Source organism: Natrix helvetica (assembly GCF_964273705.1).
Source record: "Natrix helvetica genome assembly, chromosome: Z".
In the NCBI taxonomy this organism is placed as follows: Eukaryota; Metazoa; Chordata; class Lepidosauria; order Squamata; family Natricidae; genus Natrix; species Natrix helvetica.
Window position 1 is genome coordinate 24,740,752 of NC_138554.1, and position 16,683 is coordinate 24,757,434.

General features: G+C 39.5%; 1 protein-coding gene across 1 annotated transcript in view; it reads left to right on the forward strand.

Moving 5' to 3' along the window:
- Nucleotides 1–16,683, forward strand: part of EPS8L1 (EPS8 signaling adaptor L1) — a 52,459-nt gene that overhangs the window by 4,183 nt on the left and 31,593 nt on the right. The window contains exons 2-7 of the mRNA XM_081932032.1: nt 2,698–2,750; nt 5,180–5,223; nt 10,807–10,865; nt 13,870–14,031; nt 14,831–14,980; nt 15,551–15,633. Of these exons, the coding sequence (XP_081788158.1) occupies nt 2,734–2,750; nt 5,180–5,223; nt 10,807–10,865; nt 13,870–14,031; nt 14,831–14,980; nt 15,551–15,633 (515 nt within the window). The 5' untranslated portion in view covers nt 2,698–2,733. The remainder of the gene's footprint in view (nt 1–2,697; nt 2,751–5,179; nt 5,224–10,806; nt 10,866–13,869; nt 14,032–14,830; nt 14,981–15,550; nt 15,634–16,683) is intronic.

A 16,683-nucleotide genomic window follows, 5' to 3' on the forward strand; every position in this document is an offset into this window, starting at 1 on the left:
ACCATTAAAGACACAATTGCAATGGTCTACTCAGTAGTCTTGTCGTGTCACATTGCTGTTGTCACATTCACAATGTTTTTCCTATTTGTGGAACTGAGGTGGGTTTGGCCTTCATGTGTTACATCCGGCCTGTGGGCCACCAGTTTAGCACCCTACTGACACCTTTGCACCCTTCCTCACTAGGAAATAGATAATATGTGCATACAACAAGCTGACTGTTTTTTATTAGCTTCTCCCTCAAAAGACAAGAGGGGTTGGTCTGATAAACTAAGAGTGGGTGAGATGGGAAACAGACCTTAGCTACACACCTTCCAGGTACCCTGATATGGATTAAAATCTTCATAGGTAATTTATGCACTGAAAAATTATGCTGGTAAACATTTCCTTAATGGATGGACTTCATTTTGCATTAAGTCTTCGTACAATTTGTTTGTTTTGGCTGGCTGATTATGTAGACTCTACCAACTCTGGTTTCTACACCATGGTTTACAGTTTTGCATGTTGGTGCAAAACAAGCCGTGATTTTGAAACAATGTTTTATAGTTTTGCCTTGTTGATGGAAACCCACCCAACGCTGGTTTCTAAATCATAGTTTTCATATTGGTGTAGAACTAGACTACTGTGGTTAAACAAATAAGAGCTTGGTGTGATTTGTAAACTGAATCATTGGCTGCTTTTTAATCAGTGCTGTTATTGTTGGTTAAGGCACAACTTCCCAACCTTGGCAACTTTAAGATATCTAGATTTCAATTTCCAAAATTCTCCAGCATACTGCTGCATTCTGAGAGTTGAAGTCCACACATGCTGCCTGGAGGAATCTGGGAGTTGAGATCCATACATGCTGACTGAAAAATTCTGGGAATTGAAGTCCCACATTTTAAACTTGCCAGAGTTGAGAAACACATGTTTAATGTGTGGCATTTCCAAAACAGGTGAATCTTTAAATGTGTTGGGCTCCAGCAATTACTTAAAGATAAAGATAAAGGTTCCCCTCGCACATATGTGCTAGTCATTCCTGACTCTAGGGGGCAGTGCTCATCTCCATTTCAAAGCCAAAGAGCCAGCGCTGTCCGAAGACGTTTCTGTGGTCATGTGGCCGGCATGACTAAATGCTGAAGGTGCATAGAATGCTGTTACCTTTCCACCAAAGGTGGTTCCTATTTTTGTACTTGCATTTTTACATGCTTTTGAACTGCTAGGTTGGCAGAAGCTGCGACAAGTAATGGGAGCTCACTCCATTGCACAGCGCTAGGGATTCAAACAGCCGAACTGCTGACCTTTCTGATCAACAAGCTCAGTGTCTTAGCCACTGAGCCATCTCTTCCCTTTTTCATGGGAATTGCACGCTAACAAACTCAGAGGGTTCAAGTCACAATAAAGGGTGATCTAATGGATTCCCGCAGTGAGGAATTATCTATTAGTAGAGTACTATTATTTTACTCTGGGGACAAACTAAAGTAATTTTTTTACTTCATGTAATTATTTCAAGTAATTTGTTTTCCTATGTTTCTTAGCCAACAGTGATTTTGAGCTAGGCCCCACATTGGCAGTACAGCTAAATGAACTGTTATGTAGTGTGTGTGTGTGTGTGTGTGTGTGTGTGTGTGTGTGTGTGTTTCATCATGTTTTTGAGAACAACAAACAACCTATTAGCTGGCTAAATTCAGAATTGCTAAAGTCCAATTCTGCAGTCAAATGCATCAACTTGAAACCAAGCAAATTAAGTTATGGATTGTTGTATGAACTGAGGCTGCATTTGATCAAAGCTGGTCAAAACCAAAATCAGAATTTCAATCATTGTGTAATGTTGAGCCAGGTACAATTTCTCAACCTAACCTAACCATTCAGGACTGTGGTGAAATTAAAAGGAAAGCCATGTAAGGCCCCCTCGGTCTTTTGGGCCATAAAATAGCAGGTAGAAATGTAATCGAAGACATAAATCAATAACAACCGGTCAGTTAATGAAGAAATTAAAGAATGTGGAAATGAACACTATATCTTTCAGGCACTGGCCTTTCCTATTTTCCCCAGACCGGGCACCTAAAACCAGAATTTTCCAGGGAGAAAAATCTATTTGATTTAAATTTATGTAGCATGTTGGTCCTAAGATGTGAGGGATTGATTTATGTTTTTATATTTATTGATATCCAACCTTTATTATTTTTACAAATAACTTGAGGAGGTGAGCATATCTAACACACCTTCCACCTTCCATTTTCTCCACAACAGCAACCCTGTGAGGTGAGTTGTGCTAAGAGAGAGGGACTGCCCCAAAGTCACCATTCGCTTTCATGGCTAAGGTAGAACTTGAAGTCATAGTCTAGTGCTTTCTTACCTGATGCCTTAACCATTAGATCAAGCTATAATGCAAAGTTCTTCATCAAATCTTGCAGTTGGCAGATTGAATTTTCCAGGAATATTATTTAGGCAACTTCAGTCGAGATGAAATGGACTGGGAAGATAAAGATTGGGGACATAGCATTGGACAGAAAATGATCCCCCCCAAATTAAAAAAAAATCTATACAATTTCTATTTGGAACTTTTGGCACTGCAGTTTGAGTAGGGTTTTATCTTGAATTTTGACTCCATAGGAAGTCCATGGGAAGTCAGGTCTTGGCTGCTGTTCTTGTAGCTGTGGGACAAAACCTACCTGTTCTTGGACAGATTGCTGATTTTTCTTCTCTTCCTTTGTAAAGGTTGTGGTGTGAATTTCAGAGAAAATTGCTGACATCATGAGTGACTCCGGAAGGTAAGCATGTGAGAAAAATATTCTATTTTTAAGTACCTGCCTGACTAAAGAGATAAATAACAAAATTTCTGGGATCAACTCTACCCAAATGACAGACCAACCATTGTCCAAGGCATTGTGTGAGAAGAGTACCTCTATGATGGAATCTGATTCTGTATCTGATTCCTTCGGGTTGCTTCTGCTGGTGAGATCCACTCAATGAAAACTAGCTTTGGTTTTCAGTATCACAAAAAACTCAGTACATACCTTATTCCTCAGAAGTGTGATAAAACCCTTTTGTAAATATTTTGTAAATATTTAAAATCTGGGGAGATGGATTCCTAAATGCAATCTGGAAAATTATTGCACATTGGGATAGATACAAGGGATTTGTTTATTGCAGGGATCTCTAACCTTGGCAACTTTAAGACTTATGGACTTCAACTTCCAGAACTCCTCAATCAGCCATACTGGCTGAGGAATTCTGAGACTTGCACTCCACAAATCATAAAGTTGCCAAGTTTGGAGATCCCTGCTATAGTCAGATACAATAGCAATCAGTATGTTGGTGAAGATTCTCATTCATCCAGGTAGAGTAGTCTGGAAGTTGACTTATGGCAACTAGACTTTGTTGTTGTTGTTTGAAACATTTTGCTGTTTATCTAGATAGCTTAAGAAAAAGACTGAAGAAACTATTTGAACAAGCAGAGAAATGTTTCAAACAGAAAAAAGAAAAGAAATCCAGTTGTCATGAGCCAACCTCTAGTCTAGAGTCTAGACAATGGATGTCTGCCTTTCCAAGTAGTCTACACAGAAAATATGTCCAGGTGAACTAATTCTACTTTATTCTAAGGCTACCTTAGCAGAATCTTGCAAGTCTGAAAGTACAAATTTCTCACCATTTAAAAAAACACACATTTAAGTTAAGGAGATTTTTTCCACCCAACCTGTTATGCAGCCAAGGGTTATGCCATGAAATTATTCCCTAAGCAGCATCTCTCCCCTCCTTTTATTTATGTAGTTTTTCAGGTGGCAACTGCTGTTTTTAGAAAGTTTTGAAAGGCATGATTCAGCCAGGATCTGATGAAATTAAGGAACATGGCTCATAGCTTATATTGTTTTCTTCTTCAACTTGCTGATCTTTAGGTGTTTGGGGTTATAATAAATCTCATCATCCCTAGCTAGGAGTTGTCCATGGGGTTTATAGGAACTGGAGTACTGTATACCAACTTTGCAGAGCTCCAGGTTGGGAAAGATTTATTAAGATCTTCTCCACCCTTTCCTCCAGAACCTGAGCAGGTCTTCCCAAGTGCTCACCTCTCTAAGAGGATACAAAGATATAAGAGACCTCTGAAGAACCCAAAATAACTTTCCTTGTTAGAAATCTAAGCAACTCTGGCAACCCTCATTTCTACTGAGATGTTAGCCAAATTGAAAACAATCCCTGTAATCTTCATTAGCATCTTCATTGCTCCTCGGTTAGTCACCATCATTTCTTGTCCATCTTGCCTTGAGGCAAAGCTATTGATCATCATCATGAATACCTAAGGAATGGCCACTAACTCAGATCAGAGTATGCTAAGAATCCATATTGTATTCTGCTCTCATACCAGTAGCCTTTGGCAAGGGCATAACCACGGTAATATTATTCCTTCTTCCTTTCTGCCTTGACAAATGAGTTTGTGTCATTGGGACAATTATTCAAATGCAAGTCTGAAATTAAGGTTTAAGGGCTACTGGTTGTGGTAAAAACCATCCAGATGAAAGGGTGTAACCTTGCTTGGGAGCTCAATGAGGATTAAACAACAAGTTATTGTATTAATGTCTTTTAAATTGTTTAAATTGTTTTAGAATTTAAGGATTGTAAACTACCTAGAGTCACTTGCTTGAGATGGGTGGCTATAGAAATTGAATGAGTAAGTAAGTAAGTAAGTAAGTAAGTAAGTAAGTAAGTAAGTAAGTAAGTAAGTAAAATCAAGTAGCATAATTATAACATTGTTTTTTTTTACTAAATTGTAGATTTTGTTGAAATAGCGATAGTAAGAGCACATGGTAATATAACAGTATATTACTAAGTATATTGCTGAAGTGTTATATTACTGAAGTATATTACTTTATGGTGCTTTACAACCCTCTCTAAGCAGTTTACAGAGTCAGCATATTGCTTCCAATAATCTCAGTCCTCATTTTACCAACTTTGAAAAGATGAAAGGCTGAGACAACCTTAAGCCCGTCATGATTGAACTGCTGGCTATGGGCAGAATTAGCCTGCAATACTGCATTCTAACCACCACACTACCAGGGCTTCTGCAAAGGATATTGCAAAGAACAGGGCTAATAAGACTCGGGGATTCTCAGGGAGCCTGGAAGCCTAGCAAAATTTGAGAAGGCAGGGCATTTGGGCTGGAGAAGCTAAGATTGTCATCTGATTTGTCTGTTTTGCCTCCCAGTTTATTTGGTGATGTTCACAAGCCCAGCGCCAGAGCCATCTATGGTGAGTTTGGGACCATGGGAATATAATCAAGGGAACGCTTTTGTATTGGGATGATTGTTGGTCTGAAGGTTATTTCATCTTGCAGCTCTACCATCCTTAGCAACTAACAATTCTTTAGTCTCATTAACCACTGTGCCCTTCTCCTGCTACAATCCTTTATGCCTGCAATCTCCACTCTAGCTGCAAATACCTTATCTAACATAGACCAGTAGCTATCAATTCTGAGCTGCAGAAATCCAGATGACGGCTAGATGGCAGCAAAGATTTCTGCAGCCAAAACTGAATTGGTGTAATCTAACATTCCTTTCTCTCTTTGTGGTATTCAAGTTTCTGGTGGTATTATTATTATTATTATTATTATTATTATTATTATTATTATTATTATTATTATTATTATTATTATTATTATTATTATTATTATTATTATACGATTGTATCACAGCGGCCAGTTGATTCGCCGGATTTGGCATTGATTACTAGTCGGGCCCCACCCAGGGGCCTAGGACGTCGTAACGTATTTTCGTAATATACGTGCAGATCCAAGCAGTGCAGCTTTTTGCATTTGACTGATGGTGATTTTGTCAAGTTTTAACTGTTTTAAATGTAATTCCAGTGCTTTTGGAATAGCACCCAGTGTGCCGATTACCACTGGAATTACCACTGCTGGTTTGTGCCATAATCGTTGGATTTCAATTTTTAAGTCCTGGTATTTCGTGACTTTTTCATGTTCCTTCTCCTCAACCCTGCTATCACCTGGTATTGCGATGTCTATGATTGTAACCTTCTTTTTCTCAACCAGTGTGATGTCTGGTGTGTTATGCGCTAGTATTTTGTCTGTTTGTATACGAAAATCCCACAGGATCTTGACCATCTGATTTTCGGTGACTTTTTCAGGCTTATGTTCCCACCAGTTTGTTGTTGTTTTAATATTATAATTTTTGCACAAATTCCAGTGGATCATTTGTGCTACTGAATTGTGCCGCATTTTATAGTCAGTCTGCGCGATTTTTTTACAGCAGCTGAGTATGTGGTCAACAGTTTCATCAACTTCTTTGCAGAGTCTGCATTTGGCATCATCAGAGGATTTTTCGATTTTGGTCTTAATGGCATTTGTGCGGATAGCTTGTTCTTGCGCAGCCAGGATTAGTGACTCTGTTTCTTTCTTTAATGTACCTGCTATTAACCATAACCAAGTTTTTTCACTGTCCACTTTATCTTTTATTTTTTCCAGAAATTGGCCATGCAATGCTTTGTTCTGCCAACTCTCCATTCTTAATTTTATCACATCTTTTTTGTATTCTTGTTTCGTCTGTTGGGCCTTCAATAGATTTTTGTTCTTTACTTCGATTAATAGATGTTCTTGACTTTCTTTTAAATAATCAGCCAGTGCATGTTTTTCTTCTTCAACTATTTGCTTCACTTGTAATAATCCTCTGCCACCTGATTTCCGGGGTAGGTATAGTCTATCAATATCACCACGTGGATGTAAACTGTAGTGCATTGTCATTAGTTTCCTGGTTTTTCGGTCTAAAATGTCCAAATCAGCTTGTGTCCAGTTAACTATACCAGCTGTGTATCTTATAACTGGTATTGCCCAGGTGTTTATGGCCTTGATTGTATTTCCACCATTCAATTCAGATTTGAAAATTCAAAATAATAATAATAATAATAATAATAATAATAATAATAATAATAATAATAATAATAATAATAATAATAATAATAATAATAATAATAATTATTATTATTATTATTATTATTATTATTATTATTATTATTATTATTATTATTATTATTATTATTATTATTATTATTATTATATAGACAACAATGTGAAGTCACAACTGCAAGTGTTTTAACTAGTGTGGACCTTCATATACATCAAGATCTTCCCAAGAACCCAGGATATCATAATATATATGAGGATCTAGGCCAGTGTTTCTCAAACTTGGCGACTTTAAGTCCTGTGGACTTCAACTCCCAGAATTCCCCAGCCAGCTATGCTGGCTGGGGGATTCTGGGAGTTGAAGTCCACAGGACTTCAAGTCGCCAAGTTTGAGAAACACTGATCTAGGCAATAGTGTCCTTTTGTAATTGTCAGATGGAGATGTTGTCAATGCACAGATTTCTTAAGTGCCATCCAATATTTTTTGTTATGGCACCCATAGCCAGTGGGTTATGGCACCAGTTTACTACATAATTTTTCACTATGATTTTGATACTTTGTGAAATTCTCCAATCATCATCATCATCCCCCAGTAAGACACTAACTGGTTGTGAAGTTGTTGTGGGGCTTGTGTGCTTTGAGAGCTATGGCAGAGCTATGGAGAGCTATGGCAGAGGTTCAACCATACTGGATAGGTCTCATTAGATGAGTCTCTCCCATTAAAAAATATGGTGATAGTAAATTTCAGAAAGCCAAACAGCCTTGGATGTCACATGGGTTAACAAGGTCCATACTAGATGTTGGAGTTTCTGGATATATGGTGAAAATTGGGCTACAGAACTCAGGATTGTTGGCTAAGGGTCAACCAGGGTCAACAGCTGCAGAACTACTAGAAGAAAAGGTGTTTACAAATATACAGAGATTGAAAACAAAGAAATAATGATCTTCTATTACTGATCAAGTCAAACAAGAAGAGGATATTTGAAACGAATGCACCAGTTCTAGAAAGAATAACATCCAGACTCAGAAATAACAGAACAGAGTAGTAATGGCGGTGGTGGTGGAACCATAAAATAAAGAAAGTTATGGAAAATGAAGAAGCTAAATTTGCTCTGGGACTTTAGAATTCAAACAGACCTGGACCTGCCACATAGCATTCCAGACTTAACAATAGTTGATAAAACAATATACACAGTGGACATGGCAGTACCTTAAATCAGCAGAATAGAAGAGAAAGAACTGGAGAAGATAATAAAATATAAAGATCTGCCAATAGAAGCATAACAACTGTGGCAAAAGAAAGCAAAGGTAGCACCAATAGTAATAGGTGCGATCCCAGAACAATTGAAGCATCACTTAAACACCATCGGCATTGACAATTCACCATCAGTCAATTGCAAAGGACAGCTTTGGAACAACTTACATCCTGTGTTGATACTTCTAATGCCATCAGACATCCGCATCGGCCTATCCCAGATCCTTGCAGACAAAAATGACAAATACAGGCTGAACCTCTGACATGTTTGGTTGCAGCTAGACACAATCCTGTGATTATTTAATATTATTAAAAACAACACCTATCAAAAACCTAGGTCATTGGGAAGGGCTTGATAGGTGGATTAACATGCCAAAATTCAGTCTAAACATTTGGCTGACTGTGCAACCAACCATCATAATAATATTATTACATGCTCCAGTAACTTATTTTATTTATGTTTAGATTTATTCCTCCTGTCTTTCCTTTGCTCTGTTGAAACAGTCTGATTCATTAAGAAAACCCTGGTAAATGTCTGAAAAGTGCTATTAAATGCAAATCAGTTTCTCAGACTGTATGGTGTTTAATATTACTACTTTTTTCAGTGCTAATCTGCATATTATGAAATTCAAGGAATTTTCTTTCAATTGATGCCATTTTTTTAGCCATGCATATTATATTAACCAGTATTATATATTATTATAACATTACATTAATTTGGGATTTTATAGCACTTCCAATCCTAGTTGAAGGAGGTGCTAAATACATTTTATAAATAAACAAAATACTTGTCTTTGAGGGATAATTCTGTGGATGATGTTACAGATACTCCTTGACTTACGACAGGTCACTTAACAATCATTTGAAGTTATGACCGACCTCCCCAAGGGAATTATGACTTAATTCCAAAGTTTCGACAGCTGCAACTGGTATTTGTTTGCAAATTTTGGCAAAACCAGCCCTAGCAAACCATTGGCATAGCAAACCATTGGTTTGTTTAATAACTCTGGTGTTGTCTTAACAACCTCCATATAATAGATTGTAAAATCAAATCGGACATGTTAATGACCTGTTTTACAACTGGTATGACTTACCACCGTGATGGGCAGGCTCCATTACCATTTAAATTTGAGGACTACCTGTATAATATCCTTGAATGTTAATACTGCTGAATAGGAATGAATATGTCTGTTATATATTAACCAAACTTTCCGAATCTGTAGGCAGATCTGAACTTTTATGAGCAAAGCACCTGGAATTCTCATGAAGTTATAAAGATCCTCATTTACTAGTTGATGAGGCTGTTTGCGACCCATCTCGTCTTGTTTCCATGATCACAATCCCTTTCTCAATTTATTTTAATGTTTTTGGTGGTGGTGGAGCCATTTCTGTACAAAGGACTAAGCCATATAAATCGCAGTATTTTTTAAATAATATCTGTGGGACCTACATGAGGCCCATTTGTTTATTTTTAATTAAAAGAACATAACATAAGTGAAATAGTGTGCAGGATTCACACCTGGAGGGAATTTTACTGGGGGTTTGGACTACAGATAGTTCTCAATTTACAACCGTTCACTAAGTGACCTTTTGAAGTTACAATGGCATTGAAAAAAGTGAGTTATGACCATTTTTCACACTTATGACCATTGCAGCAACCCCATGGTCATGTAATTTACCTTTGGATGCTTGACATCTGACTCACATTCATGACACTTGCAGTATCCTTGGGTGGGGTGGGGGGTTAACGTGGTCACCTTTTATGACCTTCTGACAAGCAAAGTCAATGGGGAATCCAGATTCACTTAACAACCTTGTTACTAACTAAACTGCAGGGATTCACTTAACAAATATGGCAAGAAACATCTTAAAATGGGGCAAAATTCACTTAACACATTTCTCAATTAGCAATGTAAATTTTGGGCCGAATTGTGGTTGTAAGGTGAGGACTACTTGTACTGTAAGGGTCTACAAGCATGATTTTATGCTGCAATATGCATTATGTATTGGTTTTGATGTCTTCTATATATGTTAGGCTATAATTTCCATCAAGCCTAGCAATTATGGTTACAACTAGGAAACGCTAAATCAGCTGAAGTTGCCTGTGGCTCACAAGCCCGTGGTATTTGGAAGATGCTATAGTCACGTGGTCTGCACATAACCCTAAACTATAATAAGTGGAGATATGCTGAGCCAAATAGAAAAAAGCCACATGATAGCTTCGGGGTCTATGATAACAACTCATTGTTTCTGTTCATGCATATTTCTATTCTGCTTGTCAAACAACTTAACCAACTAATTCCCTCCACCCCTCTTGAAGATTAAGGGAAAATATTTTTTGGAAAGACACAGCTCCATTGTTCTGTCTATTCCATCTTTCCAAAAGAACCCTGCATGGTGTAAAAGAGGGGATCATGTGGGCCACCCTTCCATTCATCCAGCCTTCTTCTGCTGTCGGACTGTCAGAATTACCTTCCTTATCCCAATAGGAAGAATTTACTCTGTAATCTTCAGTGCTTTTTAAACATGTTCACATCCTCATTAAAATGAGACAGAAATGAAACTAACATTCTTATATTCCTTTTGTGTCTCAAGCCAGCATTTCACTTGCGTCCTTCCTGTATGAGGAATAATTTTATTTTTAAAAAATTTCTTTCTGCAGAACAGAGGAAGAAGTATTCCAACTTCATCGTGGCAGATGTCTCTCAGTATGCTGTCAATGTAGGTATTTTCTTTTTGTTATTTTGACATTTAGGTTGTGTTGAAGTATGGCCAAAACAGAATTGGGATTGAGAGGTTTCAGGAATTGAAGTATGGGAAATCATCTGTAGAGGACTGTTTCTTGGTTAAAAAGATCTGCTAGAATTGCTCCAGAATAATTTTATGTGTATTGAGATGTCTGGGCAATATCCAGTGAGAAATTAATCAGTGCTAGTTTATTATTTTCCCTTTAATTGCTGCTATTTTAAAAAACAAAATCCTTAAAAATTGGTTTTTTTTTAATATTCCACCTATTTATCTCCCTCATAAAAAATCCTTTTCCTCTGAAGGAATATGAATAAAAAATAATATAAGGTTTTAACCCTACTAATTTACTACGGATCCATAAGAATCAGGTAATTTGTTTTTGGGTGTTTTTTTTTTTTTTAAAAAGATGGGAACCATATTACATGAAACAGAGGAATCCCAAGGATAAAATGAAGTCCGTGCATCAGTGGGTGGTCCCAGCCTTTTGGGCACCAGGGACCGGTTCCATGGGGAGAGGTTTTGCCAGGGATCAGGGTGTGTGTGGTTTCGACTGCTGTCTGCATCACGCGGACGTGGCTTTGCTTGTTTGCATGGCCCAGTTTCTGGCATGTCGTGGACCGGCCGAGGATTGGAAACCCCAACCATACATAATACGGTAATTTGCATCGCAGCATTCTGATCAGCTATAGCTTCCAAGCAGTCTTCAAGGGCAGTCCCCTGTAGGATGCATTGTAAACAAGAGTTGACTAAAACATGAATGACTGTGAGGAAGGTCTTCTGGTCAAGTTGAATTCATGCAAACTCTCCTGGCTACTATGTCTTTCTGTAATTCGAGGATGACCCACAAATTATATCTGAGTTCCGCTTAAGGAGATGCAACCTTATCAATGACTGAAGTTATTGAAAGATCCTTGGAACTGAAATGTCCTTGAATCCACAATCTGCCAACCTTTGCTAGGGTTGAACCTGACCTATTCCCACCATCCAGACTCTAACAGCCTCTGTGCACCGGGACAAGAACTTCTTGGTGCCAACATTCATCTAAGAGTTGAGATATCCAATTGGAACAGGGGTGGGTTCTAGCTGGTGCTACTGCCGGTTCGCTTGTGGGCACACTTTGAGCACACGCTGGATGCATACTGCACATGCATGTGCAGTTCAATAGAAGTTCAATGGAATTTTTTCTGCTCATGCATAGAACTCAAAAACAAGATGGCGGCGGCAACTGCAGCGATCAGGGAACTGGTTCAGAGGCGTAGCCAGCCTGGGTCGCTCCCAGTTCGCAACCCAGGCTGGCATGCTACTATCGGTTCAGCCAAATTGGGCCGAACCAGTAGGAACCCATCACTGAACTGGAAATCATCCACATGTTGATGACACCTGACCCCACATCTTGACCAACAACATCTCGTAGATGTTGCATACAAGCAGCAAGAGAGTCAAGTTTTGAGGAACCCTGAAAAATAAAGATCTCAGTCTCAGTCCCCCCGATAGTGCCTGGAACCCACTCTGAAGAAAGGAGAACTGATGTAGTACAATATCCAGCATGATACCCAAGATCACTGGGAGATCAAGTGGGACCAGGAAATTCATACCATCCCTATCCCGGTCCCATCAAAGTTCACTTACAATTATGATCATTGTCATGTCAACGAATATCTCTTCCTGAAACCAATGAAAATGATCCAAATAATTCACTTACTCCAGACAGCCCTCTGGAATTGCAGCTCACCAACTTTTATACAACTTTCTCCAGAAAAAAAGAGATTATATAATGCTGCTGAGTCCAAGGATGAGGAAGGGATGTACCATTGCCTCCTTCAAAGTACTTTAGTCCAAAGTATTTTTCGGACTATAAGATGTACCGGTGTATAAGATACGCCAAGATTTTGAAGAGGTAAGTAAGAAAAAAAAAGGTTTTGTCTGCCCCGTCCCCCAGGAGCACTCTGTAGGCTTCAGCAAGACTGGGGTGAGGCAAAAATGCCCCTGTTTTTGCAAAAACTGGGCAGAAAATGGCAAAAACAGCTCGTTTTTCGCCCTTTTTTTTTTTTGCAAAAACGGGGACATTTTTGCCTTCTCCCAGCCCTGCTGAAGCCTGCAGAGTACTGTTGGGGGCTGGAGGAAGGCAAAAACACCTCCGTTTTTGTGAAAAAGGCCTGTTTTTCACAAAAATAGGATGCGGGGGTGGGACTTCGGGAGGGCAAAAAAATGACTGTATTCTGTGTATAAGACATAGCAACATTTCCACGCTCTTTTAGGGGGGTAAAGGTGCATCTTATATTCTGAAAACTATGGTATGTGGTACCCCCCCCACTCAAGAATGAATTTACTATTGTTTGGACTCAGACATTACTTACTCCTCTGCTATTTTGAAACTAGATTAATCTTTTAAGTAAAACAATTTGCCACCCCACCCTCCCAAAAAAGAAACTATATCCTGAAAACTGGATACTTCCTTCCCTTTATGTCAATATAAAATCTCGGCTAAAGGCTAAACTGATGAACAAACACAACAGAACACAACAGACCATAACATGTTGTGGGAGGAAAGGAAAAGAAAAATAAAAGGAAGAGGAAAGCGAGAATTTAATAATAGATCTGAACAAACTTTTCCCAGGTCTAAAATAAAATACAGTTGGGGTCAGATATGCAGGAACACATTATAAGATGATTAATGATCATCTACTAGCATCTACTAAGGCTGTTCATGCTTCTATCCTCAACATGTAGTTTGGAGAATATGGTATCATGACATCGTATCAGCCTCCAGTACTATAAACTGGCTAGTTTTTCAGAGTAAAAAGGCTGCATTAAGGTGTTTCAAATAGCTGCTACATTTGCACTATTACTTACATCTTGGTCATGGTAAGATGTTGAGGTTTCCTGGACCATATGGAAACTGATGAAATAGATGAATAATAACACTGATGGCATATAATGGATCTGCTTGTATCTCTCTCGTGTATATATACTCCAGCATCTGGTGACCTTCACCATTGGGGAAGAGGACGATTTGACATCTGTGGAGGATGCTATCAGAAAACTATCCATCATGGATAAGCAAGGGAAGATCTGGGTTCAAGAAATGTTGCTCCAGGTCGACGGGTCGGCTATCAAGCTCCTTGACATAAACTCAAAGGTGCAGAAAGTTACTCAGAGCAGCAGTGCTAGGTGGCTAATGAAGATTTGGGGGAGAAATTGTGTCCCAATTCCTCTTCTTTGAAAAGAGTCCATATTAGATGGATGTCCTTCAAGGGTGGATTCCTGCCAGTTCTAACCTCTTCTATAGAAGAGGTTCCACAAATCTACTGTGCCGTTTAGAACAGGTTCCAGCTCCCTCCCCCTGCCCGTCCACACATCATCAAGATGAAGAGCGAGAGGAGGAATTCTGGGAGTTGAAGTCCACAAGTCTTAAAGCTGTCAAGTTTGAACACCCCTGGGGTTTTTTTTCTAAAAGGTTAGGGGTGCAAGGGTCTTGTAACTTGACAGCTTTAAGACTTTCACACTTTAATGCCAGAGTTCCTGAGCCAACATGACTGGAGGAGGAATTCTGGGAGTTGAAGTCCACAAGTCTTAAAGCTGTCAAGTTTGAACACCCCTGGGTTTTTTTTCTAAAGGGTTAGGGGTGCAAGGGTCTTGTAACTTGACAGCTTTAAGAAGTGCGTGCTTCAAATGCCAGAGTTTCTGATCCAACATTTTGCTTGCTAAGCAAGAGCGTTGTTAAGTGAGCTTCACCACATTTTACAAGTTGGCTATGCCCACCCAGTCACAAGGCTGGCAAGCCACTCCTACCCAGTCACATGGATGGCAAGCCACTCCCACCCGGTCACATGGCCAGCAAGCCACTCCTACAAAGCAGGCCACACCTACAGAAGAGGTTCTAAAAACTTTTGAAACCCACCACTGATGTCCTTGATTGACTTTCTTTTCTCCAATAGGAGGAACTGGAGAACTTTGCATTGGCAACGGTGGCTTATTGTGATGCTGTCTGCCCTGAATCCCGTGCCCGATCCTTACTTGTACTCATGTGCCAGGAAACAACTCAGTTCAGACCGGATATTCACTTCTTTGAGTGTGAACAAATTAGGGTAAAAGAATTGAGCCTATCGATCCACAAAGAATGTGTAGAGAATGATCCTATGTAATTACTTGATTCTATTAACTGCAGAAAATGTACTTGACATGGGGATGGCAACTATTCAGTGGTTGGGAGCTGCAATTAACATTTTTAAGGAAAGACAAAATTCATAGACAGTGGGGACATGCCATGCACAGGGGAGGTACTGGGATTCTTTCCCCTCCTTTTAAAATTATGTTAAAGAGGAAATTCTACTTCTGAGGTCCCAAAGATGCTTTTTCAAGATGCTGAAGAAGCTTCTTGAATGAGAACATCTTCAAGGAAGAACATAGAAAGTCCAGTTGCCTCTTGAAAAAGGACCTTTGGGACAACCATGACCTGGATGACTGAGAATCTCCATAGACATTTAGTTACATACTTCTGATGCTTGACCGCTGTGTTTTTAAGGATCTGAGGGTTATAATATGGTGCCCATAGGCAGTTCAGAATCCTGAGCTTGCCCAGCCTCGATCTACACTATGGGGATTTGGGATAAGAGTTCTCAACACATCTTTGATCTGGTTTCTCCTCTGCTTGGCAGGCGGAATGGATCCAGCAAGACATCAGCAGTGCCCTGTTGGATTTCAACACAGGAGGAAATACCCAGCGGAGGGAAGCCTTGAGGTAAATGCACAGCCTAAGAAGACCCATGGCTGTGATGGGACAGCTTCAAAGGGCCATGTCACATTAGTCATTAACAACAGGTCAAGACTGTGATTTATCAAAGACAGGGGTGAGGAACTATGGCTGCATGACTGCATGGCTGGCTCAGGAATTCTGGGAGTTGAAGTCCACAGGTCATCAAGGGGCCATAGTTTGTCACCCCTGATCTAAGACATTGCTGCAAGAAAAGTTGGTTCCCAGCAGAGCTCTGCGGTGGGTGAAGGCCCACAACTTCTTCCTTACCAGCTGCTTATCCAGTGTAGATTTCTCTCTGCAATCGCATCATCTCTACAAGATCATCCCTCCCCCAACCATCCCCACCAAACAACGTGGACTCAGAGAGAAAGTAGGATTGTCTAGCTATAGTAGTTCTCCACTTACGATCACAATTGGAACCAGAACTTCCATTGCTCAGCAAGACAGGTGTTCAGTGAGCCATGCCCAATTTCACGCCACAGTTGTTAAGCAAATCACTGCAGTTGTTAAGCAAATCATTCAGTCCTTAAGCAAATCTGGCTTTTCCCATTGACTTTACTTGTGAAGGTCACAAGTGGTGAGTCTGGACACCACAATTGTCATAAATACAATTACATAAATACATAAATAGTCGCAACCACCTGATTTTTGAACATGTGACCTTGCAGATGCGGCAATGGTTGTAAATTAGAGGACCGGTAATAAGTCACTTTTTTAAAGTGCCATTGACACTTTATGAGCCACCAGTGTGCGATGGCAGCCGAAAAAGCCAACACAATCCTAAATTACATTAACAGAGGGATACAATCAAAATCAAGTGAGGTACTAAAACCACTGTGTAAAGCCTTAGTAAGACCACATCTAGAATACTGCATCCAGTTTTGGTCACCACACTATAAGAAAGATGTTGAGACTCTAGAAAAAGTGCAGAGAGGAACCACCAAGGTGATTGGGGAACTGGAGGCTAAAACATATGAAGAACAGTTGCAGGAACTGGGCACGGCTTGTCTGGTGAAGAGAAGGACCAGGGGAGAC